This window comes from Mycteria americana, chromosome 18, assembly GCF_035582795.1.
Source record: "Mycteria americana isolate JAX WOST 10 ecotype Jacksonville Zoo and Gardens chromosome 18, USCA_MyAme_1.0, whole genome shotgun sequence".
Taxonomy (NCBI): Eukaryota; Metazoa; Chordata; class Aves; order Ciconiiformes; family Ciconiidae; genus Mycteria; species Mycteria americana.
In genome coordinates, this window is record NC_134382.1 from 7,774,416 (window position 1) to 7,802,033 (window position 27,618).

The 27,618-nt window shown below is 50.8% G+C and overlaps 1 protein-coding gene across 1 annotated transcript in view; it reads left to right on the forward strand.

Annotated features, from left to right (window-relative positions):
- LOC142418506 (tyrosine-protein phosphatase non-receptor type 11-like) overlaps window positions 1-27,618 on the forward strand; it is a 61,529-nt gene that overhangs the window by 19,840 nt on the left and 14,071 nt on the right. Inside the window, exon 2 of the mRNA XM_075520427.1 lies at window positions 17,958-18,080. Within this exon, the coding sequence (XP_075376542.1) occupies window positions 17,958-18,080 (123 nt within the window). The remainder of the gene's footprint in view (window positions 1-17,957; window positions 18,081-27,618) is intronic.

Consider the following 27,618-nt stretch of genomic DNA (forward strand, 5'->3'; position numbering starts at 1 on the left):
AACCAGCTTGCCTGTGTTGGAGCATTGTAATTTCAAGGTGCTGGACACCTTTAGCTGAATTTTGTAGGTACTCACAAACTGTACGAAATGACAACGTTTAGTCGGAATGGCAGTTTGTAAAGTAGCGAAGGTTATACGGGGCATGAACTATACAAGCAGCTGTATGGGAAAGGGTCTGCTGGAGTAGGGAAGGGAGTGTGAAATGATCCCTTTGCCAGGTCGGGAGGCACGGCAGGCAAGTGCATGTGTGAAGAAAGCAATCCTGTCTGCTGGAAAGGCAGGGAACGGATCCAGGGCAGGAACTGGGCTGTGTCTGAAGCCGTGTTTGAGGCTGTTAAATGCAATGGGATGGTTGTGCAAGTGGCCGTGGCTCTTTGCCATGGAGCGTAATGTGGAGCATGCCTTGGGTTTTCCTTCCTTCCTTCCTTCCTTCCATGGGCGTGCAGAGGGCGTGGGCTGGTCTGCAGCCCTCTGCAGGGATTCAGATGATGGGAGTTGCTCCAGCCTGTTGGTAGTTCACATTCCCTTGTATCTCAAGAGCATCCCAAGGCTTTTGCACTAACCCCATTGCAATGCTGTTCTTTCACATGTTGCAGAAGTGACTGGTTTCTCAGTTTCTGGTCTCTTCTTTGGGTGTGTTCTGCTTCACTGGATCACGGCAAAGCAGCTAAACAAATACTTTTCTGCTCCAGGAGGAAGCCTGCCCGTCAGACAGCAGATGGGCTAGTTTCGGTGCTGGCTGGCCATATGTATTTTTAATGCCCCAACTGTCTGGCAGGTGGGCCTGCAATTTAATTTTAACTTGCTTTATGAGAACAAAAACATCTGTAATATAGAGGCCAGTAAACTTCCACGAATGGAGGGAGTTCAAAAGAGATTTCTCCTACTATTAGACCTTTTGAGACTAGTAGGTAAGACCTTCTCTGGCCGAGGTTAAAGTGTAGCTCAGTGTTTATGGTGGTCCTAACAGTGGAATACCCTTTGAGTAGAAAAGGCCGATTCGAATATAAGTTCGATTCAGAGAATTAATTCAGAAAACTTGAAAACTGCAGCTGAAAATAATAACCTCGCACACCTTTGGGGCTGATGTGTTCAAAACAGCTTGAGGGACTCAACTACACCTTTTTTAATTAAGAGAACATGGGTGTAAATCCTCTGGGCAACTTGGAAGAGCCCCAGCTGCCAGTTTCCTGCTGGTGCAGGTGAGTATAAGCGGGTGTTGAAATGCACGTTGGCCTGATCCACCTAGGTCTGCCTCTCCCATTCTGTGGAAACGGAGAATTGTCAGGCAAAATTTGCGTCTTTTTCCCAGCAGTTTCGGTCTTGTGCTGTGCTTCCTGTCCTCGGCCTCCGCGTAGCATGTGCTAAACCCACGCACTAAACTAGCAGCTGATTTTTTGCCCGCCACCGTGCTAACCGAGGTCTCGCCACGCACACGGAAGCGGAGCGTCCTGTTGAGGAACCAGCGTGCTGAATGTTAACGTTATTTCTGGAGCGAGCAAAAATTTGGAATCTGAATGGGGAAATTAGCACGGTGCATATCCTGTAAGGGATTTTTACGCTTGCTTTGAAAACAAACCCAAACTGTCTCAGCAAGAGCCTCTGCCCTTGGGGTATCTGGCCCTAAACTCGCAGCGAGATCGGTGGGGATTGTACTTGTAGCAGCTGGGGACTGGGCAGGAATAGGTTTTGCGCCTGAAAGCACCCGTTGGACTTGCGATTGCTCCTAGACCCGCGCAGGCAGCGAATCACTCGGGTAGGGAATCACTGTGGGCGAATCACTCGGGTAGCGTTACCCAGCCGAAGGGTTCCTCGCCTGCTGCACCCTGCTGTGTCCTCCTGGAGCAGCCTCCTGCTGCCCTACCAAGCGGCCTTAGTTCCTGGCCGCACACGCCTGTAGAGGCAGCCGGTGTCTGAGGTCCTCTGCTGCCCCTGGGAATAGGCACCGTTTCCCGGGGTAGCAGCTGATGCCTGTTCCAGCCTCTCGTGGTCTTTTCTTCACGTCCCATCGGTGGTTCTCCGCAGACGACAGAGAGGTGCTAATCTGTGGTCTTCCCTCCCCAGCTACTTCACACCTGGATTTTACCAGCTCTAACTTGTAGTGCTAAGCTGAGAGCCAAATCCTTTGCTGGTATGAATGATTCAAAGGGAGAGGTGGCAGGTTTAGGATTTGTCCTTTATCAGAGATTGTCCTCTGAGGAAAGGTGGACGGATGGCTTACGCTGCAATCTCTGCCCCAAGCCTTTACTACGCTAGTCACAGAATTTGAGTTAAAGTCTATGTAACACCCCTCTGCCCAGATCATGGGGGTATCCTGTGACGGACGCACATTCTTGGCAGTAAAGAGGGGCTGTATTTGTGTGCGTAGTTCACTTCCTGAGCAGCCAAACCAACGTTTGAGGTGGCCATGTGTTTAAATCAAATGTACGACGAGTGGAAATACTATGTCTAATTTCAGTGCTCAAGAAGTGGAAACTTCACTGACAGATTTACATGTGGAGGTAAGTGTTGTCATGCCAGGTCTGCTGTATCCCATGATGCTGAAATACTTTGCTTGGTTATGAATTTTGCATAGCCCTTTTGGGGAAGCACGGGGGATACGGTTTAATGCCGTACTGCAATGTGGTGGTAGGCACGGTCCGTTCTGTCCTAACACCCTGAGGTAGAACAGGGGCTTGTTTTCTCCTACTCTTTCTTTCGAGTCAAACCTCTGTGGGATACTCCCCATGCCGCTTTCCAATATCTGGCTTCAGGTGCAACTGGAGAGGCCATGCTACTCAGGCCGAGAGGAAAAGTTGACAAGACGCTACATCCTCCACCTCCAAACACAAACTATTGAGATGCAGAAGCGAGGGCTGAAACCCCACATCTCGCAGAGCACGCTCAGACTTCACTTTCTGCAAAAAAAAAAGCTACCTTGAGGTGTTGGTGGCCCATGCTAGGAGGGCTCTGCTGTGCCCAAAGAAACTGAGCATAGGGGAGACCTTTTCACAAGGTGTGCTCTTCTCTTGGCTATTGCCTGGGACTAGCCGAGCCTACAGTAAGTATCTCTGCGATTTGACAGGAGCTGGTCTGTAAATGGCTGATTTTCTTCGTCTGTTATGGCTCCTATGCCAACGTTTCTACAGTCTTCTCTCTGATGTGACTCTGTCCTCAGCGTGCTCTGACGTGGGTCTGTTGATAACACGTGTGAGTTGGTGGGGATAGGCCCTTGTGGGATCGATAACCCTGTGATGCTCTAAAGAAGGAGCTCTTGCATCCAAGCAAGAGTGTGTAATATCTTATTTTGGAAGTGAAAATGTAAGTTTGCACTTGTGGTGTGAGGCCAAGCTCTCTAACAACTCCTCCTTCCTTCCTGCCTTCAGTTCTTAGTTTGAAGCATCTCTTCCTGTGGCTAGAGAAGGCCAGCTGGAGCTCGATGTTTGACAGTGTCCTTCCATGGCTATAGTTAGCCACGCTGCATACGGTAGCCACAAGGCAATGTGGGCGCAAGAATACCCAAGCATAAAGGCAGACAGGCACACAGATCCGCTATCTGTCTCCACAACAGAGTGGAATGGTCACTTAGACTTTTCTCCGATGTGTGGCAAATGTCCCCTGTACCATCACTGTGTCCTAAGGCTCGCTCTATGCCCTTTGGATAGACTCTCCTGGCTGCATGACTTGGCCAAAGAGAAACCCAGAGCTGCTGCTTCTGCAGCCAGCCTGAGTGAAAGCTCAGCACGCTGGATATTAGGATGGTGTTGCAGGAAGTCTTTTTAGCAAGGGGAGAGCTTGAGCAATATACGTGCTCGAGTTTTTACAAGCTGTTGCTCTAAGGACTGGAGCTGCTAGACCAAGTGTTTGCAAAACGTTGGACCGCGAGCGATGGTAGACCTTCGAAATGACACAGGCACAACCCCTCTCGTTTCTCGTACGTGTGCACAAGGGCGTGCAGCCCCTCGTCCGCTGCAGAACCTGGCCTCGGCGGGGCTGAAATGGCAGCAGCTGCTCGCTGCCGTGGGTGAAGAGGAGACAGCACGACGGCAGGCAGGCGCCCATCTCTTTCACATCCTTTATGTGCACCCATGCGAGCGTGTGACGCAACTCGGCTTCGCGCTGCAGTTGAAGGCCAGGTCACACGCTCGTGCTCTGGTGCCTTACTGTTTGCTCTAGTCCTGCGGAGCACGCTGTCCTTTTTGCCTGCGGATCATGTGTTTTTGTGTCCTGTACCTTAATTTTGTCTGTGGCTTCCTTTCCTTGTCGCTGCAGGGCCTTTATCTGGGGAGCGCAAGACATGATGGTGAAAGAGGTTTTCCATATCAGCAGCGTTGGATGGGCTGTGAGGAAGTCCCTACGATAGGCAGAGCCTTCCAATGCTCTGGCTTAAAGTGTGTGCAGCCCCGGGGGGGGGATCAGGCTCTCTGCAGCCGCTTCAGCTTGGATATGGCCTAGAGTCACGCTGGCTGCTGGAGGGATCACCGAGACAAGTAGCTGTGGAATCGGCATCTCTCGTGAGCTGTCCTCCCTTTTAGACCTGCTGATCTTCCTCCATCATTCCTGAAGCCAGGATGAGCTGTGTCTCTCAAACTCGAGCTGAAAGATCCAGATAGGAATGCCGTTGAAACAGGTGCGCGACTACATGAGCGTCAGGAATGGGGCAGCTTGTATGCCAAAGGCTCTTGCTGAACTGTCAGCAGGAAATCCTCCTAGCTTTCCCGCAAGCAGCTGAACGTAGGTGCAGAAAAGATGTGCTGACGGGCTGTTCTGCCGGCAGCGGCCGAGCTGCCCGTGTCCCCGTGGCCGTTGTGTCCTGGCTGGGACAAATAGCCTCCGCAGAGCCAGGAGAGTCCGTAGGAGCGAGCTTTGTGTCACAGCCTCCCGCCTGGCAAGTGCTTGTTCGGGTCAAAAGGAAGAATATGAATGTGGCCACCTTTTATCTTTTTTTTTTTTTTTTTTTTTTCCTTCCCCCCCCAACCCCGTAGCAAGGCTGTCATACTGGGTATCGAGGGAGAAGGGTAATAACATGGTCTTTTGTCTGTAAAGTTCACCCCGGCTTCCTTAACACCGAGAGTGACAATCATGTGCGGTGCACTGTGAATAGAAGCATTCTCCACAAAGGGAAGGTCTGCATTTGCAGTTTCTTTATACTCTTCTGGCTTTTCTTCTGGAAATTGCTATTTTTGAGCTGATGACCTGATTAATAGTCTTGGGTTTCCCCAGAGAGATAACAGGTGACCGTGTGATTGCATTTTGACTCCCCGCATCTTAGATCATAACCTTTTTAGAGAAGTGATCTTGTACTCCCAGACTTTTCTTTTCCCCCGGTGCTCGTGCTCTGGCCGGCATGGAGCAGAGCTGCTTTTGCAGGCTGGGCAGCCAGCGACGGAGACCGGTCCGAGGGAGCCGTGGCAGAGCACCGAGGTCACTGCCAGACGCCGTTGGCAGTCACTAGCTCAGCCTGCCAGCTTTCAGTCCTTTCCAGGTTCTTTCAACTGTGTATTGCCCTTCCAGGCTGGTCAGCCTTAATGGAAATTAGGCCCAGCTTGGAGGCTGCATTTAATAGGAGCGTGAAGCACCAGTCCTAGTCCTGGTCTCACTGGGTGAAGTTCAGCAAGCCGCGCTACTTCTGGCGTCTCCCACGCTGCTCTTCCCGGGCTTCACGCTGTGAGATGCTGTTGCAGGGACCGTCCTCTGAGAGCTTCCTGCAGCCTCTGTCACGGTGGGGCTTTGCTCCTGATCGTGACTGTGCTATAAAGGGAGTTAAGCTGGAGAACAGAAGTCCCTTAACACACTGGAATGAAGGGCTTCTGTGCCTGCCCTTGTCACTGCAGGCTTTGAACCTGAAGGCAGCTCAGAGAAGGACTTGGCTACACTTTTATCAGCCCAGACTGTCTTGGCTAGCAAAGCTGGCTAGCCAAGCTACACGGTGGCCAAGTTAGTGAAGGGAAAATGTTGTTCCCGCACACAGCCGGAGCAACGCTGGCTTGGACAGCGTAGCTGCTACGTCTCCGCGGTTAAGTGGCCAGTCACTGGCTCCAGAGACGGAGGAGGGTGTGCTGCAGCTGTGTGCTTTGGTTTGTATTAGTGAGAGGCGAGAAAAGAGCGGGGTCTCTTTCTGAAGTGGAAAGAGCATCACTCAAAACGCTCATTTTAACAGTTTCGCATTAAAGCAGAGAAGCGGAGTGAACCCTTGCAGACTTTGCAGAGCAGAGAGTCTGGGGCCACAGAGAGGTGCCAGGTCCTCTGGATGATGTGTTTGCCCGCGCATCCGTCCCAGGCAGCGGAACTGAGGCACAGCCTTAACTGGCTGCTATTTATGTGACAGGAGTTTTTCGTGGTATTTGTCCTTGGAGTGATTTCTCTCCGTTCTGATGTCAGCCAGATTTAACAAGCTATCTCGTTTCTTACGCAAAAATCATTGCTTTAGACACCTAACCAACTTGAAACCCTCTGCTAAGAGGCTGTGACAGATCACGAATGCGTTGCTGCTTTTAGGAGGTGGGGGAGATGGGGCGGATGGCTCAGAAGGTGAATGAATGGGACAGCGCGTGAAGAGAGGAGGATGTGCCAATGGCAAGCACGGACTAGAATAATTTAGATAAAGGGACTGAATCATAGGGAGTAGATGAGTGCAGAATCTTGCATGTGTCAGGGAGATAGGACAGATGTGAATTTATATTAATTAACAATTAATGCCAGCTGAGGCTCCAGAGCCAGTAAATGGAAACCGCACCAGCTCCCTGCCAGGAGGGTGTTGCCTGCTCCTATTTTTGTAAGGCCTGCAGGAAAGAGCTCCTGGAGTGCTTTTGCTGCTGTCTCTGGGCTTTGTACGTGTACGCTCCTCTTCCTGCTTCAGCAAAAGCCGTCCCCTCCCCCAGGATGGCAGCTGCGGGTCTGGCCAGCCACCTTCCTTCGGGTCTCCAGGACTGAAATTCGAATTAAATGACAAAGTCATAAAACTGACCTCACCCACGTAGTCAGAGGCCACTGCTAATCCCTAGCTAAAACCAGCTTCTTTGACTGAAACCGCCCTGCCCAGTGCGCTGTCTTGCAAGTGACATCTGTGGCAAAGCTCTTCTGAAGAGCTGTATATGAAACCGTTCCTGACTGTAGTATTTGAGTTTCAAACCAAAACGTGGGTGGTGAATTAAAACCCCTCTTTGAATGTGACATAGAGGAGCGTTAGGTACGCCGCTGCTCCGCAGCTCGAAGCAGCTCTGCTCTGCCTTTCACGAAGGTCATCATCTAATGGGCAGAGGTGTGGGCTGAGGTTTCCATTGCTGCAGCCAAAGCTGCTTCACGCCCACTCTGCGCAAGCAGCGGTGGCATATCCTGCAGAAAGGCGGTGGGCTGGGGATGGTCTCGGGAAGGACTGAGCCCAGAGGCTGCTGAACGAAAGAGAAAAGTTGCCCTGGCCTTGCTATCGAGCTCTGACACCTTAGCTGGCTTGAAAAGCTGCCGGGAAGGCAGCGGCTGCTAGGAAGGGAATGTGGCTTTCCAGAGACGTGGAGGGAGGGCTTTCCCTGGGGGTTAGGGCTTGATATCCAAACTGCGAGGGGGTGCGAGCAGCTCCTACGGCACAGTTTCAGCGGTGCAGCAAGGCACATAGACTGAGCAGTGCTGCTAAGGCACATAGACTGAGCAGTGCTGCTCGTCTTTCATGGCAACGTTGGTAGCTGTTGAAAACAGCACCAGGAGCTTCATTAGGGCTTGCCGCTGGGCTAGCAGCCTGGGCTCTGGTATGCAGGACCAGGGCTCCGGGTTTTGCGCCTCTGGCTCTCCTGCTGCTTTGCTGGGTCTGGGTGAGACCCTCTCTGACCTGAGCCTGGCAGAAGAGTTCTGCAGGACCCTGCCGTGCATAATGCACGCAGTTAGGCTAATCGGCACCCCAAAGCTGGCTGTGCCCGCTGCTGTCACGTCACCGAGCCTCTGCTGGGCCGCTTTGCCTCATCTCTTCCCTCCGCCATAGTGCTCTGCAATGTTCTGGTTGTGTTTTCTCTGGGGAATTCCCTCTGTGCACACACATTCACTAACCATATGCCTTGAAATTGAAAGGGGGAAAAAAAACCCGCTGAGCAAAACCCCGGCTCTTTTCAGAGGGTGTCAGTGGAAACCTGGCCTTTCTCAAGGAGGTGGGGATGGTGGTTGGAAACGTGCACGCGTCCTCAGCCAAGGCTGGCTGTTGCACGCAAAAGGGGTTGCTAGCACAGCTCTTTCTCGTGGTGTCTAAATCCAGTGGGGCACATCAGCTGGTTAAAAAAGAAGTCTACAAACCCCTGTGAATAGCTACAGAGTTTGCCTGCAAAAAACTGCCAACCTGCTCCTCCTGAATGAGCGCTTGACTTCTGCTTTGCAGCAGAAAAGGGTCTCCGGCCTCTTCCAACCCAGCATGCCTTTTCATCCTTGCTGTTTAACGTTGCCCCCTTTCAACCATTCAACCATTGTCCAGCTATGGGGTAGGGGTTGGTGTTGGGCTCGGTGATCTTACGGTTGGACTCGATGATCTTAAAGGTCTTTTCCAACCTATACGATTCTGTGATTCTGGGTGGGGGAAGCTGGTTACTCATGTCAAAAGCATGGCAGGGTTTTATCCTACTTACCCGCTCTTGCACGGTTACTCTGAGCTCCTGTGTTATTTTTATTGAAGGGTTCGTCAAGAACTAGGGGACCTCAATGACGATACGTGAAGTATGGGTTGTGCTGCATGACCCAGGCTTCTGTGCCTCCCTGTCCCAGATTTATCACTGAAGGGTTTTTTTGGGTGTCAAAACCTCTTGGCAAAGGGGCATGGAGCGGCTTGAAGGCCCTCTGCCCTGCCCCTGTGAGTGATGGGGGTGGCTGTGGCAAGCCTGGAGGCACCATCCTTCTCTCCGAGACGATTTGAGAAGTGGGTAAAAACTGTGAATTTGCTTATTGGGAGCAATCCCACCAACCGCCGTTCAGGGTCAGGGCCTCAGCAACCAGTCCATCTGCTCTTTGCTATTGCTGGTGCTGTGCCTTGTCTTTAAGTGTCGGGGTACGCAGCGCCGCTTGTGGAAACGGCCCAGGCTTTCTGCATAAACACCTCGTTTGCTTTGAGTTGCCCGTTTGTGCTAGCGCTGAGGACTCGGTTTGTGCAAAGGTTGGACTCTTTAAATGAGCCAAAGGATGTTAGACATCTAGATTCTACTGGAATTTGGTGAAAATAAGGTGCATACCTTCTCAGAGAAAGTAGTTAACCCTTCTCACCAGAGTATGGAGAACCATTAGGAAAATGCTCTGTAATATATATAGGCAAGGAAGCAAGCCGGTTTCTATAGAAGTGACTGTTGCACCCCAGACAATGCAACTCAGGCTTCTGTACCTGCTATGGAAACGGGTATGCTGATTTAGAAACCTAGTAAGAATTTTTTGTGTTTGTTTTAAAGTTGTTTACAGACGTCTTGGGGGATATTAGATGATGTGCACTGGCACGGTTAGCTGTCATAATGCTAATTGCTTTAGGAAAATGAAAATATTTACCTGTATGTAGAATTGAGTAGATTTGCAGGGTATATTTATTTAATACCCTCCTTTGAGGCTACACTTGGTATAATGAGCCTTCTGATGGGATTTGAATTCAACCAGACTAGAACCAACAAAGGAAGCTGCTGCGGCTCTGTCAGGTTTGAGAAGTGCTTTATATGCAGCCATGCCTGTGTAGAACTGCTTTCAATGAAGATGCGAACGCTAATAATTCAGTACGGAAACATCTTGAAACCAACGGCAGCCTTGCTGTGTAGTAAATGCACAGTTTGCTAAAGTCAGCTTTAATGCCGCAGGACAAGTATGACCTCTCCTCGACTAACACGGAATTGCTTATTTCCATCTTTTGAGGAGAGTCTGTCCTTTCATCCTTTTTTTTTTGGTTTTGGTTTTTTTTTTTGTTGTTTTTGTTTTTCCTTCCCCAGAAGGTCTGGGAAATGCCATGCCACGCTATGCAAGCACCTTGCTGTGGATTTTTTTGCCGATGGCCAATGTTTTAGCGTCTTGCTGAGTGCCATCCCGCAGGCGGGCCTGTGTCGGTGTCACCGTACGGTGCGCTGTTGCTGGACCTGCTGCAAAATGGAGCACCTTTCTTGGAGTCTCTACTCCTATCAAGCAAGTGGCAGAACATCTGGGTTTTGGGCAGAGGAAACTTTCAGCCCTGGTGGATCCGGAGAAGAGCTTGGACAAGGTGACCCTGAGCGTCTTCAAATGAGGAGAACGCAGCCTTGCTTTTACTGTCTGTTTTATACGTCAACTCCACGCCTTGAATCTAACCGCTCTTTTCAACGCTCGAAGGTAGCACTACTGACGCTCGGGATGCTTTCTGTTTTGCATGGGGTCCTGAGCGGTTTCTAGAAGGTCTGCTCTTCCTTTTGCAGCCCGGGGGGTTTATAAACTGAAGAGCTGCTGGCAGCGTGCGGTCCGCTGACGATTTCTCGCAGTACAGCTTCCTCGTCCGGCTTGACCCCAGGTGGTCTGTGAGGAACAGCCTGCTCACCCAAGCAAGTTTCTGCTGCTCTTCGGCGAGCTGCAGTGCTGTAGCTGCTTCCTAGCCTGAATCACGGCTGCCAAAAGCCCTAAACGTGCAAGTGAGGAATGCCTTTTTCATTCCTCTCGGAAACCAGTGAGTTTGCCGGATGCCGGTCTCTTCAGCAGGGAGCGTTCCTGTGACAAATGGGTCTAAATATTACTGTTAGCTCTGGGTCTCCTGCTGTAACCTGGTACCTTGGCCAAGTTGCCAGGCAGCTGAGAGGCCAAAGTGGCCTTGCTGAGTGTGTGGGCATGATATTCCCCGACCACAGGCAAGCTGTAGAGAGCAAACCACGCGGTGTGGAACCTTGCTGTTCCCAGAGGCAGCAGGGTCTGAGTAATCTCCCTCAAAAAACTACATCTCGCTCAAAAAAAGAGCTGCTTCTCTGTTCTCCAAGCCAGGATCCTGGTTCCTGAGTGTTCCTCCTCCTCCATACCGGAGGTCTCTCGCAGGAACAGGGCAGCAGCATTCACTCAACCCACAAGTTTGCGCCTACTAGTCCCATTCTAAGGATTAATAACCTTACAGAGCGAATTGGTTCTGTGACTGTCCCAGCTTCGCTTCTGCTTCGACTACGTTATGAGAGCCCAAGAGCTATGTACCCTTCGCTGTTCAGCACTGAAAGGAGCGTCCCTGTTGTGTGCAAACACGAACTGATGGGTCTTTATATTCCCTTTAAATGGTTACCAAGCGTCTGGATCCTTTAAGCGGCTCTGAAATGTCTTCCCATTTGCTGAATAGGAGACGTAGTCTTGCAAAGCACTGCGTTGCCCCAAGTTACGCCTGCTCTCGCAAGTCAGCCTCCTCGCTTCTCTGCTGGAAGAAGCTTCGGTTGTTTATTTGCTTGGCTGCCTCCAAGGGCAGGGTCCGCATCCTGCCCTTCCTTCGCTGCGGTGGGAGCGGGGTGTCTCTGGCTGGGCCCCGGGGGGTCCCTTTGCCCTGTATCGACAGCATCTGCTGCGAACGCTGACCCTTGCTCCTGGCTAGCGTCGAGAGGCTGTGGCGTAGCAGAAGGGAAGTCTGGTGGCGGTTGGTCCCCTCCTCCCCCTTTTCCAGTTTCTTGAACCACCTCAGCTTGCTGGGTTGGAGTTTGTGTTGAACCAAACAGTGCTAACCACACACAAAGCGCGTAGGCGGCGTCTCTTGAGCCACATTCGCTTTGATCCTCTCCAAGCCTAACAAAACGAAGTTTTACCATTACAAACGCTCCAAATTCTCTTGCTGACGCTGGACTAAATTGGCCTTCAAACCCAGGCGCTAGCGGGGCTGCAATACATGTGCACCCGGTCCTGGCTTCTCTGGGGATGCCCCAAAATAAGTGCAGCGAAACCCTGGGCACGTGCTCTTCCCAAGCCCGGTGGCAACTGCTTTCAAGTCTTCAGCGCCGACTCCGGCTTTCACGTGTGCGGTGTTCTGGGGTAGACATCCCGTGTCTGCTCGGAGGGGTGCGGGTCTACCAGTGTGTTCACTTGGCTGTGTCACTTCTCTTCTGTGCAGGATGCACGTTGTGCCTTCTTTGAGCTGTGTGGGAGAAGGGGGGGGAAAAGAAAAAAAAAAAAGGTGGTGATCTGGAATAACTTGCTTCCATCTCCTTTGGGACTTCACTTAGGAACTTTATTGTCTAACCTATAGGTTAAAGGGTCTTAGGCCCCAGCAGCTCTGTAAGTGTTAGCTGGGAGCTGTATCCCCAGACAGACATTTTCAAGAGTTCATCTGCTGGGGGATTGGGATGCTGGCACCCTGCTGCCCCGATGCCGCAGTCAGCGGCCTCTGAATCATTTCAGAAATGTCACTTCAGGTATGGTGCTTTTTATCCGTGGGAAGTTTGCTGGAGCTGTTTAGAATACCGGGATTCCCAGCTAGGCTTTTAAAAATGCCTTGTTTTATAGATTTCCGAGGGTGTAACGGTGGTGTTCAACTATTTGTTCTGGTTTATCCCAAGACAGGGGTACAAGGATGCATTCCAGCAGAAAAAAGCATTCCTGCTCACGTTAGGGAGGAAATGAGTAACGCTGTATGGAAAAGACAACTCTTTGGTAATTAAAGAGAAATTATTTGATAATTTTTAACATGGAGAAAGGTTTCCTTTTCCAGAGCTTCTGCTGGAATGTTGCTCGCACCCAAGGGCCTGTTTTGAAGCCCGAGGTCTCTGTATCTGACTTACCTGGGCCACCACCATTGCTTATCGTGGTGCCCACAGGGTCAGGCAGGGTCTGGAGCCCTTGCACCAGGCAGCGTTTGTTGTAGTGCCTGGGGGGGGGCGGCTGGCACCTCCCTAAGGTTTGCCCTTTTGTGTAAGCGGGTAAATCCCAGCTGGAGAAACCGATCTGCCTTCGTCTGCCCTGTGCCCAGATTTGCTCGTGCTGGCAACTGAGTGCTCGAACGGGGCCGCGCGCGCGCAAGGCTTTCATGGTGGCCAGGAGCCGTTCGGCCAGGGCCGGCTGTAGGGGTGCGAGAGCTGGCGAAGAGCTGGTGCGGCGTGAGGAGTTAAGAGCCGGAGCTGGTGTTTTGAGGGGCTCCCTGCGAGGAAAGTGTTGTTGAGGGCATCCCACGGCAGTGACTACCAGCCCTGTGGCACCCTCGGTCACCCTGGGTTTCTCACGCTGGGCTTTCTGCGGTTCTTGTGGCTAGCGGACCTTTCTGCTTCTGAACGTGCCGTGCTCTGGTGCGCTGGTCAGCCTGGCCTGAACCCGACGCGGAGCCCTCTCCCACCATGCGGGGTCGGTTCCCCTTCGGTACCCTCCCCTTCTGACCGAATCGTACCCTCTTTCCCTCCCGCAGCCCAAGCAATTTCTTTCTGTTGGCCTGTGTTGGGGACCGAGCGCTCCATTTTCTCTCTGTTTATTTTAATAAATTTCCTCGTGTAGCTTTGGTTGTTGCCTTTGGTTCCTGAAAGTCACTTTTGGGTGGCTTTTTAATTTAAGTCTGATTTTAGATGGATTGAAGGACAGAAGGGGAATGCATTTCTCTGCAGGAAAGCAGTATTGCCTGAAGTAGACGGTGTAAATTTACTTGTAGTGCTAGAGATGGAAAGCTGTTAGATCCCCATGCTGACTTAAAGCAGTTCTTTAGGGGTGACTCAGTTCTGCAAAAAGCACTAACAGTTGAGCGGTTCCCTGAATGACCGATTGCCCAACAATGCTTGTCATTTGCTGATATCGAAACAACGGTGTGATATTAATAATGCCCCCCCCCCCCCCCCCCCCCATGCTGGGGATCTAGTTTGGAGCCTCCTTATTTGTTTTTTTTTCTCAGAATATTGCAGATCTTCCTAGAAACAATCTGTGAGTCCAAAAGGTCTGAGTCGAAGCCCAGGGCTCACCTGCAAGTGAATGGTGGGTGCTTGCTCCCCCGACACGGCTGGAGCTTGCAGCCTGCGGGACGGTCTACGGCTCTGTGCCGGTTTTTGCATTGCCATTTAGTGAGAGGCGTGTGGGTTGGTGCTTTCTTCTTGTCTGCTCTGTTGTGGGTTGGTTTTGCTTACCAACAAATGTACTCCAGTAAAAACCGTAATGAAAAACAGCTCTAAAGATGCTTTCTGCAAGTACAGCTTACTCCAGGTCAGGAGAAAAACAAGCTGTATTGATGAAAGCACCTGGGGCTATGCAGCGGCCATGGCAGTTGTGCCTTCACCCGCAGCACGGAGCGGCAGCGAGCTTCAGAGCAGGCAGGCTCTTGGCGTACGCCGAGGAGGATGGGGCGACCGTCACGAGCCAAAGAGCCTTAAGTTCAGTTTTGGCAGGTTTTGCTGTTGTTTTTTATTCCGCTGTTTACCGGAACAGGGAGGGAGCTGGGACCTGGAAGTAGGTGTGCCAGAATATCCTGTGAGTGGGAGAGGTGGGGTTTGAGTCACTTGTGGCTGCAGGAGGGGCTGAGGATTTGCACTGCAACAAACCTCATGGGGGTTTTTTTGCAAATTCTCGCCTAGTCCGGGCAGAAAAGCCTCCGGGGAGCAAGCGCTCAATTTCAGGACCGGAATTCCCAAATGGAGATGACCTTGAATTTGAAAATACCCCTTTCATGCCACGGGCCTGTGGTGTCTTCGCTGGCTCAAGAAGCCTGTGCGAGGTAGCGCCAAGCAACACGTTCCCATCCATCCGCAGCCCTCCGAAGATGAGCTCTGCAAGAAGGTTAAGGTTTTCTTTGTTCTGGAAATCCATGATCTATGGTCTATGTGGTGGTCTATGCTCGCAGAGGGCTTTTCCCCTTTTTTTCTTTCTTCTTTTTTTTTGCTGCTGGATTTGGAAATTGCCTTTCCTCCCTCCTCCCTTTGTGAGGGCTGCAAAGGTTTTCCCCTCAGCTCATTGTTTATGCTTCTTGCAAGCTAAATAACAAGCGGTCCGTGTATGCGTGTGCGAATTGGTTCCTGTCCAAGCGGCGGGAGTCACTAAGGGAAAGAGCATTTAGCTTTCTGTTTAGTGACAGAAAGACAACATCAAAGTTGACAGAGCCCCAAGTTTGCCCCCGATATGCTCCTTCCCTCTCTCTTGTTAGAGAGTGTTGTCCCGCTCTTGAGTGTTTGCAGAGAGTTTGTAGGCAGCCCCTGCTATTCCCTCTCAGTATTTCACTGAGAAAAAGATGCTGAAAAGGGACTGAGGCAAATCGGTTTTGTAGCTGTGGTCCACAGCTGCTGCGGTGGGAAAGGCAGAGGGTTACGGTCCTCCCTTCCCAAGCACCCATCCTTCCACTTGGAGGGGTTGGTGGACACGAGGCCCTTTTGTTCCTGTTGCCTTCTTCCTCGTGGGAGCCCCGTGCCTCGGATGCTGGACGATTTACAGCCCCAGCACCTCCGCCCTCTTCCTGACGCTGACAACCTGCACCAAGTTGTCCGTTCTCAGCATCACACAGGTCTGGCCCCGGCTGGGCTACTGCATCCCAGGGCAACAAGTATTTACAGCGGGACGAGGGGAGGTGAGGGGGTCCTTGGGAGGACACTGCTGTCACACTGACCGGCATATGTGCTCGCAGCTGTGGGTACGTGCCTACGAGAGCTCTCATCCCGCTGTCTTACCAGAGATGTTTCCTTAGGTTTTTTCCTACTATGTTCTGGCTAGCAATATCGTGCTGGTTTTATTGCCATTAGGCATTCGGTGGAAACGTTATGTGTGGCCTTTGGCAGCTTTGCGTTGTCCCTGAGCTCCATTAAGCTCCATTAGAGGCATTCGTTCCTATGCCAGCAGCAGTTTTGCGGCACAGTTAAGTGCTGGCCCTGCAGACGGTGGGTTTATGAAAGAGTGTCACTCTTGTGATCTCAGGAACACAAGGCTTGGAAACGCTGGGATTCCTGTTTACCATCTGTTTCCATGGCCCTTCCCTAATAGACCTCTCCTCCTCCAGAATTCAAGGATCTTTAATCAAAACTGTTTGGCTTGCGGTGGGAGGGAGGAAATCCCAAATTGTGGAGGAGATGGTGACATTTCTTGACCTTTTCTATGTGTATCTCGGAGACAAACACGCTCTAATGAGTGTGCGTGTGCTTATGTTTGTAGGTTTAGTCTTTGGGTGTATTTCCTAGCGTAGGCACTCAGCGAGACGCTAGGTTACGCATTTCTCTGCAACGATCGAGATAAACCTGCAAACCCTTTGGGGGGACAGCGTGTTAGCTAGTCTGATCCACAGACAGCTGTATACAAGAAACTTAGCTTACTAAATGTTTCCAGATACGCTCCTCTTGAGAACCCGCATTTCACTTTGCTTGGAAAGCTAAGCGTTGCAGTTTTGAGTCGTTTGGTTCAGAGACGCGTGCGGGAACTCTTACAGCATCATCCTTTACTCTGAAGGGAGTTTTGAGTCCTGTTCTCTTGCAGTTGGTGCTGCCCAGAAACACTCAATAAGCTAGCTTTGTTATCGTACAGCGGCTCATCTTCTTGTGGCTCATCTTCTCCTCTTTGCTCGTGAAAAATATAGCAGTCCCATGCCGAAACGTCTGCCGGAGCATGATCTAAAACTGAGCGATACTTTCAGAACCGAGTGACTCGCAGTTTGGGGTGCTCTTTGTGTGACTTTTGAGATTACTCAAAAGAGCCTGGCATTTAGAAAGTGGATTTTCAGTGGCTTCTGAAAAATTGAGCCATAAAACTGGTGCCGCCTGGGAAATCATTGGTCTGGCATGCATATTTAGTGCACATTAAAGCCTGGGGAAACACCAGTCCTTACGATTCCATCAAGAGAACTTGATCAAGCCGATAGCATCCGAAATGAGGTCAACAGATGGTTTGATGACACTTAAAATACAAAGATTACATTGAAGTAGCACACAACGTGATGAAACATTTTTCCCCTTAGGGTGAGCTGTCTCTCTTTTCCTTTTCTAGTATGTCCTGTTAGGTATGTACACCAACTCACCGCTGCTTTCCAGCAGCGTGCAAAGCAGCGTTTCCTTTGCTGCCGCTTCCCTGGCTACGCGCTGGTCCTGTGCGGAGAACTTTGCTTTTGCCACAGCGACGGTGCGGTTCGGGTCATTTTCCTCTGCGCTCTTGGGAAAGGGCGGCTGCGGCACCACAGCTTGAGCTAAGGACTAATTAGAGTTAAAAAAGCAGCTGCTTCACCTTAACTTGCAGAGTCAAAGCTGCCTTAGCTAGGGCTGGAGCAGACTCGTTATTTTCTGCGGACCGGGCAAGGAGGGAGATCCTGGAACGTGCACTTGCCGTTGTGTTTGCACCAACACTTAGGAAATCCGCTCGTAGCATACGGGCTCATGGTGGCCGCAGTGTATTGCAGACCAGAGCGGGCCTTTCCTTCTCGGACAGAGTCTTGAAGGAAAGCCTTTCTTCTCTCCATTTCTGAGCGGCCCCTCTTCCTAACAGACTTTAAATGGGAGAGATGAAGGCCTGAGGCTTCTTGCTGGGGAGAACAAGAGGTTTAGTACTCTTGATATTGGAGCTTTTTCTGTTCTTCCGTCGTGAAGCATGCCGGGAAGCCCTTAAAGAAATGCCGTAAGTGCCCTCAGGGATGCAGGTCTTGTTCATCCCAGGGCCCAGTTCATTTGCCGGCAACGCGACAGCTCAGAGGGTATCGGCTTGGTAAGTGCTGGGTGGGAAGCAGCCGGCCAGGATCAGACCTGGAGCCAGAAAAGTCAAAACTATTTTCTCAGCCAGTGGTTTCCTCCGGAGAGGGAATCTCCCGTCTGTGCTGCAGAAAGCGTGCAGGGCTCCTGCTTTTGCCTGAGCTGAGGGAGAGGAGGACAAAGTCCTTTGGGAAAGAGATCTCTCTTGATGGACCTTTCTCCATGCTAACATCTGAACGGAGGGTTTTTCTGAGGGGCAGCTGTCACTGCGACGTGGTGGGGTGGAAGGCGGGAGTGCTGCCAGCCAGGACCGGGGCTCTGTGCCTGCCTCGCAGGTAGGAAGGTAGTGTCTGCCCCTCGGGCAGCAGGGGAGGCAGTCGGGGCAGGCTCAGGCTAATTACCGTTTCACATGTCGCGTTTGCACTTTTGCAGGTGGTTTCATCCCAACATCAGCGGAATTGAGGCAGAGAAGCTGCTCCTGACCAGGGGTGTCCATGGCAGCTTTCTGGCTCGACCCAGTAAGAGCAACCCAGGAGATTTCACTCTCTCCGTCAGGTAAGCAGACAGCAGCGGACGAGGACGGGAGGAAGGGGCTGTCTGGAACTCGCCAGCACACCCTGCTCCGAGTAACGTGTGTGCAAGGGGAGAGGCGCTGCACGGAGATGACCTCTCCGTGGTGGCACCGCTTGAAGTTAAAGGGTCTCTGAACTCTCCCCATCGCTGCAGAGGCTGTGCTAAGGGCCACACGCTGCTTTCCCCCGGTTCGTTCATCCCTGTGGGTTGCCCATGCCCCTGTCCTGCCGGGGCTGGCTCCGTGCTTGTGGCACGGGTTTCTGGAGCCGTTGTTGCCAGAGGAGGGAAGATGACTTACATTTCTTTCTTCGCTTACATTTCTGGGGAGAGCATGTTCAATCCCAGCAGGGATGAATCATCTCACTCCGCTTTCAAAGGAACTTAACGTAGCTGCCTTTAGGAGAAACTTGTTTTCTGTGTTTGTAAGGGATCCCAGGAGCACCTCCATAAGAGGGGGAGCTTGCTGACCAGCCTCACAGTGGCTGTGTTCCTAGACAGTATCATGCGCATCCCCTTTAAAGTGCTCTCGTGTTCTTTGGGACCCAGGCAATTGCTGAAAGCAAAGCTGCAGTTTTGCCGATGGTCTTTGTGAATGTAGCCCCCAACGATGCCATGGAGCAGATGCACTGGGTAGAACTCTCGGAAGGTGAGCTAAAGGGAAGAGGCAAAGAGTAACACTGACCCAATGAGTCCCTGAGATAAAAGGAGCAGGTTGTGGGTTCAAGGCATGAACCCACATGAGCGCCATCCGGCTGGTGCCTTGCAGGGAAATAGCTCAGCAAAGGTTTCTCCAGGCACTTGTAACACAGACCTCTTTTTTGTGGTGGCTTCTGTTTAAATTTAAACAACCCTCATTTTGTTTAGGGAACTCCAGTGAGTTTATAAATCCTTCGACCAACACCGTGTTTAGAGAAACTTTGTGCAAACGATAGCAGGGACAGAGCGTTTCCACCTGGCAGGGCACCGACACCGAACAGGATGTGAGCAACACCAGCGCGGTTTGAGCCTCGGTCCCTCCCCGCGCACCTCTCCCCCCACAGCCGGGTGCTGCCGGGTCAGAGCAGCATGGCAATGCCGACTGGCTCTGGTGAGACTTTACCCTCTCCTTGTTGCCTTAACCGCTCAGATGAAACCCTTCTTGGCCTTATTTCTTTTCCCCCTTGCGATTCTCGCTGGACCCGAACCCGCACTCCTCTCTGCCAAGTGCAGGCATTTCTTAGCTTGGCAAGAGGAAGGGTTTGCAGCTGCCTTATTTTTTTTTAAATGCTTCCTTTTGTGTTGGGGAATACGAGCCAGCAGTCTGACCCGTTGCCTCTCAGGCGGCTCTGACCACAGCTCCTCACGCTATGGAGCAACACAGCGGAAGGGAAAACGTCCAGCTTTTCCTGTGCGTTGCCTGGGTGGGGAGTATTCGGATCTGACTTCGCTAGCTCCCCAGTAATCTTGCGATCAGAAGTGGCTGTGAGTTAATGAGAGAGGCAGGAAGTGCTTCTAATTAGAATGGAAAATAAACTCCGTCACAGCGAGCTGCCTTGAGCAAGCTATGACAGCAAGGGGATACGTGTAAAATGGGGGGTTATCTTCATGTGAGCTTAGTGTCTCTTTTCATGTAATTTTGTGAGTCAGGGTGTTGTCTGATCACAGAGAAGTACTGACAGCACCTGCTTAGCCAGGCAGTGTGCAAGCAGATGCAGGTTATGGCTGTGCAACAGCAGCCTGATGTGGAAAGACACCCAGCGAGCAGCATGATTGCCCAGAAATCGCAGGGTAGATGCCTTTGCCAGGAGAGCCGGTTCCCACACCCGCGTGACCGCGCTCGTGTGCCGTGGAGTCAGTCCACAGGTTTGCGTAGTTTTCTTCCCTTCGCTCCATCCCTGTGCCTCAGCCAAAGGCCACGTGCGTTTCCACTGTTGCGGTTTGTGGCCTCCCACCTGTGCGGGTCCACTGCTTCCCCTCTTCCAGCTGTGGCACGTGTTGAGGCTGAGTGGATAAAAGCTTGGCCTCCCGCGGAACAGCTACGGCTGGCTACGGAGTCCCAGAGCAGTTTTATTATTGCTTTTATTTCTTTACTCCTTTCTGCTTTCTCTGGGGCAGAATTGTCGGAGTGTCAGATTATCAGAGGGGGTTTGGACCACTTCCTACTGCAGGGAGACCTTTATATTGCAGTAAACGTTTAATAACAGTATTGTTTTGCCCCTAAGATCGAGCCAATTAATGCCCTTAATGCATGAACGGTGCCCTGCAGCAATGAGATGCAAGTTAAGAGCAGAGCCATACAGCATGCCTTAATACCACAGCATCGAACAATACCACCACAGCCCACTGACAGACTGTAACTCAGTGGAAAGTCTGACCAACTCTCACAGTTCTGAGTAAACCAAAGCCGTGACACATACCATGTTTCCAGGAAAGCACACTAAACATGACACACAAGCTTAGAGGCAATGCGTTGAGCTTTGAGGCATCACGAATTGAAGACAAGGAAAGAAAGGATTCTTTCGTTGGCTACTTTTACCTGCAAGTCCTTGCTCCTTCCTGGCTCACCCCATCTCTATTCCATGACTTGAGGCAAGGGTTCTCCTGTAGTCTCGGGTATGGAGAATTTGTTTGGACACGGTCACTGGTTAGGTAGGCCAGTTTTGCTTATACTTATCTGAGCGATATGCTCTTTTCCCACTGATGATGGCCCCAAAACATGTGCCTAAATGTTCTTGGGAACTAGAGCTGCAACGCCAAATAGAGTATAGAAGGAGTAGCTTTATGTGCTGCGAAAGCTGAAAATTTGGGTGGCTGGCGTCCCCCTATGTTTTTCCCCTTTCCCTGTTACAGTAGACACACACAGATGGAACAATGTGTTATTACTCTCACCTAGAATTGTATCCTGACAGAGCTTTTTTTTTTTTTTTTTTTTTTTAATCTCTGAACTGGACAGGCCTATATATTATTTTCCTTTCTGAGAAATAAAATGTTGCAAAGGAAACAATACAGATATCTTTGAAAAAGTACCTAAAATAGAGGTGTCGGTGGGAGAAAGTACCTTTAGGAAACAATCAAAACTTCTTCCTCCTCCTTCTTTCAATCCTCCTTCAGCTTCTTCAAGGGTTTTTGAAAGCCAGTGAGGAGAAAGGCAGCTCCTTTTAATTACAGAGAGGATGTGGGCTGAAAAGAAAGCAGGCGATGGAGTTTTGGCTGACCAGACCACACACCAAGTGACCGTGTGCTGGTGTGTATCCAGCTGTGTGTCCCTGAAGGGAGGCTAGGAAATAATATTGCAGAAGTTATGAGAAGGTTTCCATGAAACTCTGCGGCTGCTTTGCTTTTCTTTCTTTACCTCTGTGCACTCTTTCAGCCTTTACCATTACAGCAACGGGTCTTCACAGGGCTTTGGTTTGTTCAGCTCTTAAGAGAAAGAGGCAAGCCACATGGAGAGAACGTGATACGGTTAACGAACGGATGATGTTTGTCCTGGTCTTAAAATAATAGAAAAAAAACTCTTCAAAAAATCCTCAGCTCTGAGTCCAAACTGCTGGCAGCTTGTAATCGGCCAAACCTGGCTCCTTTCATCAGCCCTTCCTCTTCCGAAACACACTCCTTCTTGGGACGTCTCTCCAGATAAGTTCAAGAGCTTCTTCCACCCAGAGGATCAGACACACCTGCCCTAGTCCAGTGCCAAGAGGGCTGTGTTTCTGAGAAGTCTTTGTCTGGCGTGCTGGTGGTACGTCAGTACTAGATACTGAATTTGGATTTATTGGCTCATCTCATTCTTTGTGCACTTCAGCAAATATGTGGAGCACATCAACGTGGAGCAAGGTGGTCTGGCAACTTCAGCTGAAGTGTAATGAAGACAGAAAGTCATTTTGACTAAGGCTGTAGTAATATCCGCCGCGTCTATACGTGAGCTGGCTTGTTTCGTTCCACGCAGTTGCTGCAGCACTGCTCTCTGCAGGTATTCCGGTGTTGCCTCAACCCAGACAATAAGACAGCTCTGTATCAGTGGGTCACTTAACGCGGGTGATATCCCTCGTTGCAGGGCTTGGCTCCTGCAGGTTATGAGCGCTAGCGTTTGCCAAAGGTAATGACAGCACTCCAACACTTCAAGCTTTCTTTAGAGTGGCTCACAAAACCTGCACGGAATGGGACTGTTTGGAGGAATGCCTCGGCTTTTGAGCCTGGAAGGGGCTGTGAACTGGGCTGGGCTTGCAGGAGAGCTGCGGGAGCCGTTCTGGATGGTGGGAGCAGAGCCTGCTAGTTAGGGAGTTTTGGGGGAGGCAAGTAGGGTTTATTTGCCTGTTGCAGTTCTGATGAGTGGCTGTTACAAAAGCTTCCTTGCCTTTCTTGTATGCTGTGTCACATCTCATTACCTAGAAGGACCTGGTACTGGGTTTGCTTTTGATATTGAGTCTTCCAAATATTAATTGTGATTCTTAAGAAAATAGACCTCCTTTTGAAAGTGAGGGCTGTTGGGGGAGAAATACAGGAGGCCACGCAGGAAATGCCCCGTGTTTCCAGCCTCCAGTGCTTGCCTGGATCTGCCAGAGCATGTTTTCAGAAGACCAAGTATTTAGAATCACTTCTGAAGAAAGTGAACAGCTTCTTACGGATTTGGCCAGGGCTGGGTAAATAGCTTGAACAAAAGGCAAAGGCGTGTTAAAAGTTTGCCTAAGTGGTGCTTGGCCTGTGGCCAGCTAAGAGCCATCCGTTAGAGACCCCGTTAACTTGGTAACTGCATCCCGTTTTATGGGAACGGATCTTACCCTGGTTGATGGGATACAGTACAGAGTGCTTCTGGGTAACAAAACCTTGTTAGAGCTACAGTCTCCCAGAGAGGTTTCCCTATTACCACTTCCATTGAGCATTCCTGTATTTAACTAACTGGACTTCCCGCCTTCCCCCCCCCCCCCAAGGTGTGTACAAATAAACTCTGGGTACCGGTTAAGACATGCAATCAAGGAGGAGGATTTTATGTCCTATAGAATACATATTCCATGAAAAGCAGTAAGTCGGTACTAGAGGTGTGCTACACTGGTTGAGTTGCTGCCCGCAGACAATACAGATGCAGCACAGGAAGAAAGTTGGGTCTGGAGAAGAATGGATGGAGGCTTGAAAGAAGCTCTTTTCTAAAACAGTTGTTCTTGTGTCTCATCATAATAGCACCTACCTATCAAGGCCCTGTGATCCAGGCCTACACAGATATTCAGTGAGAGGTATGCCGGATTCTGCTTCTCCCAAGGTAGGCCTGGGCTGACTAAGTCACCTTGAGAGCCTCTGAGAAGGCACTGAACATCAGATCATCAACTCTTGGTTAAGTGCTTTTATCACAAGACCCTTCTTCCCTTAAGAAAGCATGTTCTCCTCTGACAAGAATGTCTTACTTTTGTCCTGGAGTAGCTTGAATTTGCTTGGAAGCGCATCGTTCAGTTAGAGATGTAATACTAACAAATGGATACCTTTGGCTCACTGGTGCTCATGTTTGCTGCTATTTACAAGTTTGGCAAGGCAGAGGAGTATGTTGAAAGCCTCCTGTTGATGGCAGCTGGTTGGCAAATGGGCTGTGCTTCACGCCACTTCCCAAGGCAAAAGGCTGGGTCTCCTTGGAGCAGTAAGCACCTTCAGGAATGCAAAAAGCATAAATGCCGTAGAGGGAAGCAGTGCCAATGTGCGAGCTCGCCGAGTACTTGGATGTCCTTGGTCATCTCTATGCACCTTCTGGAGCTCTTAACACCTTAAGTGAGCAGTAGGGCTCAGGCAGCCAGCTGAATTGCTTCTTCCTAGGAATCGGGTATGAGAATTTGAAGCCCATTCCTAATCTCTAGAATTGACTTTGTTGTATATTTGAAATTGCATGCAGATGTCAGCTGGTTCTGTTGTGTTGTATTGGTGGATAGTGAGTTTTCTCAAAGAAGAGAGCCCAAACTATCATTTAATTGAAAGCAAACATTCAGCGAAGTTTCTAAACCCTGTGGGAGATTCTTCTTGTTTTTCCATAGAGAGACTTTGGGGTTTTTTGGGTTGCTTTTTGCAGCTTGTCAGAGGGGTCGTATATGCATGCTGTGAAGTTCTAGGCTTTCTCTGTGTGACGCAGGCAGGAAAAGCACATGACTAAAAAAGACTTTTGGGGATGCAACAGGCGAATATATTTCTGACATTTAAAGCACGTCTTCTGCCTTCAGTGACAAAAAAGGGTCTGTCTGGGTTTTTTGTGAGTCCTCTTCTCGTTGACTGTGCTCTACCGCAAAGAAGAGCAGACTGCATCTACACTGGTGGTCACCAACAGATTCACAAGTTGGAATATTTTGGATCAAGCAACCCTCCTGGATATCTAGCTAAGGAGTTGTGCTGATAGTGTAAAGAAGCTTAGTTTGGAATGGAGGCAACTCTCACTTGTCTGACTGCTGACTCTGAAGCTGCCAAAAAAGCCAGCATCTGCTATTAAATGGTGCCGCATCGCTGTATGAGAGCTGTGTGTCCGTTAGTCAGAAGTAGCCGTGCCCTCCGGCACAGGGCAGCTGAGTACTTTGGGCATCTCCTTTGTGCTTTATTTCACCAGCCAGCATGTCGAGGGCACAGTTTAATGGATGCTGCTCCTGTGCAGTCCAGTTCTGCTGCCCAGTTTGGAGCTGCAGAGGTGACGCAAGCTTTAAGAGAAGAAAATGGGAAGGAACCGGGGATCGATCAATGCCCTTTGTGTTTAGCATGACCTTGAGGGCTCATGGGATAAAGGACCCTGATTATCTCTCTGCTTTTCATCCCTGAAGTGCTCAAAGGCCTTGGGGGTGGGGGGGTGGGGTCTGTGAACTGAGCCTTTGTAGGTCTGTAATGGGGCTGGGATGTGGGGACGGAGCTGTGGAAAGCAGGGAGCTTTTGAGCCTCAGGCCAAGTGGCAAAAACACGGCTGCCACAGTCTGCTGCCTTCTGTGCTGCACAAAGGCTCTTCGTCTCCAGCTGCTGGCGCGAATGGCCGCAGCGCTTCATGTGCCAGCTCCTCTCGGAGAAGAGGCACTGTCGTCGGAGCGCTGGCTGGGATCTGAATTTCACAGCCAGTTTTCATTTCCATCTAGTGAGTTCTGCTCATACCCTAGATTGCCAAACTTTGAAGTCTCTGCCCATAGGACAGCTGGAGTTGGCGTGGCAGGCCAGCTCAGAACTATACCCACCAGATGTGCCAGGAAGAGTTAACTGTGTCTCCCCAAATACCCAGGAGTGCCACTCATCCGTTTCCGATGTTACAGACAGTTGGGTTCTGTCTCCAAGACCGTCTTGTCAAGGTGTGGTGTGACTGTTCAGGATCCAGATGCAGATTTTCACGCCTCAGGCCCGTTTGTCAATATTTTGCTGGGTTTTGTTCCGCTGTTAATGTGGGATGATGGTAACGCTGTGGATGCTGGCTCTGTCTGCTCACACTCCGTTGGTTGCTGCCACTGAATTGGCACTAACTGGCAATCACCTCAACGCCAGACAAAGCATCCAAGAAGGGCTGTGTGAGCACAAACTGGGATTGCTGATTCTACATTGACAAAGTCCTCTTTAGCAACTGGGATGGAGTAAATGTGAATACGGCCATCTGTCAGGGCAGTGTTTTAGGGAGAACCTCATGACGTGGTGACTGTGCCTTGAATGTGGCCAAGAGCGTTGCCGTCTAACCGTAAGGCATGCCTCTAATAAAGGCAGGTCTGGAGGAGAGGCACACAGTGGCTGTGCTAGCACACTGCTGTTAATGTTTCTGTGGGCTCTTCAAGGCTTACAACGCAGAGATCTCATTGCCAAGTTCCAGCTTGGCCTTGTCTTGTTGCCGAGCTGCTGTGTCGTCTAGCACAGCTCGTTGGACAGTCAGCGTTTAATCTGCTGGTGCACGTGACAAGCCCCTCGCATGCCAGAAGTCGCGGCTGTTAAAATCCCCAAGATATGTGGAAACGGCAAAATCCATGGCAGTAGTTCCATAAAGGCAGCCGTGCCTCTGGGCAATGAGCGCATCCCAGGGAGGGAAGCGACCGTTCCGTCACTGTGGGAGGCTGCTGTACTTCTCACAGTGCTCTGTGTGCCCTTCAGCGGGCATCCCGCAGTCCTGCAGATACACAGCTCACGGAATTTGATGTCCTCTGCTGCCAGGCCTTTTAGGAGAGTGAGTTATTGCGGAGTCCTCCCAGGTGGACTTTCATTAGACCTTGCAGTGCGTAGTTCCATGTAATATTCAAGAGGAGGTATGAGAGAGGAGGTCGTTTCTCACCTTCCCGGAGGAGCGAGGTGTCTGTCTTGCATGTGCGAGGCAGGATGGAAAAGCAGCTGGATCCCCTCTGCCAGAGAAGAACGTGGGCACCTTGGTGCTGCTCCAAGCGCTTGTCTAGACGAGAGGGAATTTGCACAAAGGTGTCCAAATAAAATGACACCGCTGTAAACCCTGTGCAGACTTAGCATGATACCGGGAACCTCGGTGAGTGACAATGCGGTGAAATGAAGCTAGCACACACCCTGGTGTGCGAACCCGGCTGACACAGCCTGGCTGTGTTCCTGCAGCTGCACCGGAATCCCCTAAGGCAGGCAGAGCCTTTTGCCACCGCTTGTGTTTGAGGGTCAGACCTTAACCTGTCTCTGAAATCAAGAGGCAGGGTCCAGACTCTGAGGCAGACAGTACCTACTGCCCAAGAAAACTAAACAGGAGATGATTTTGTGGAGCTGGGGCTAGATATCCAATACCACCCAGGTATCTGGTCTTTCACTGCATTGCTCCAGGGGCTGTACCTGGCTGCAGAAAGCAGAAATGAGGGCAGTACCACTTCTGAGAGCCCCAGAGCCCCTGCCATGGATCCGGCTCTTCCATTTAACCTCGTGCACAGACCACTGTAGCTTTTCTGATTCCCCACCCCGTGAAATGGCTTTTCTGTCTGACCCGGTACACTGCTGATACCACCTTGAGTCTCCTGCATCTCACTGTCACGGTTGCTTTGGCAACAAATTGAGAGAGGCTGGGAGCAGCTCGGCACGGTAAAGAACAAGACATTTGCCCAGATTTATGAATCTCTCTCTGACCCAGCTCGTCCATCAGGCAATGGCCTTCCAGCCGTGTCTCCCCTGGGTGAGGGGACTCTTGGAAGAGGCTGATGAAGGCACCCAGCCATGTGCCCTTGAGCCTGGAGGGCGGCACTGGAGAGGGGAAAGCATTAACCCTTTCGGTGCAGTTTATAGGGTTTGCGAAAGCCAGGCAATATATTGGTTTGGGTGATTTTTTTTTTCCCCTGTTTTTTTTTTTTTTAAAACTAATTAGATGATAGAAAGTACATCTGTGCATAGAAAAACCGTTCACTGTAAACCAGAGTTGAGGTCAGGCCCTCATCCAGCTGAGAGGGTAAGTAGTGTAGGAAGTGGAAGGGATGGCAGAGGAGGCATCATTCACCTCCTTTGTGTGAGGGTGTCTGGGAAGCGGAGTGGGCTGGGAGCTTGGGAGGTACAGAGCCAGTCCTTGGCTGAGTAACGTTGGCCGAGTAACCTTGGCCAAGGAACATCCATACTGTAGAAGCATTCCCTT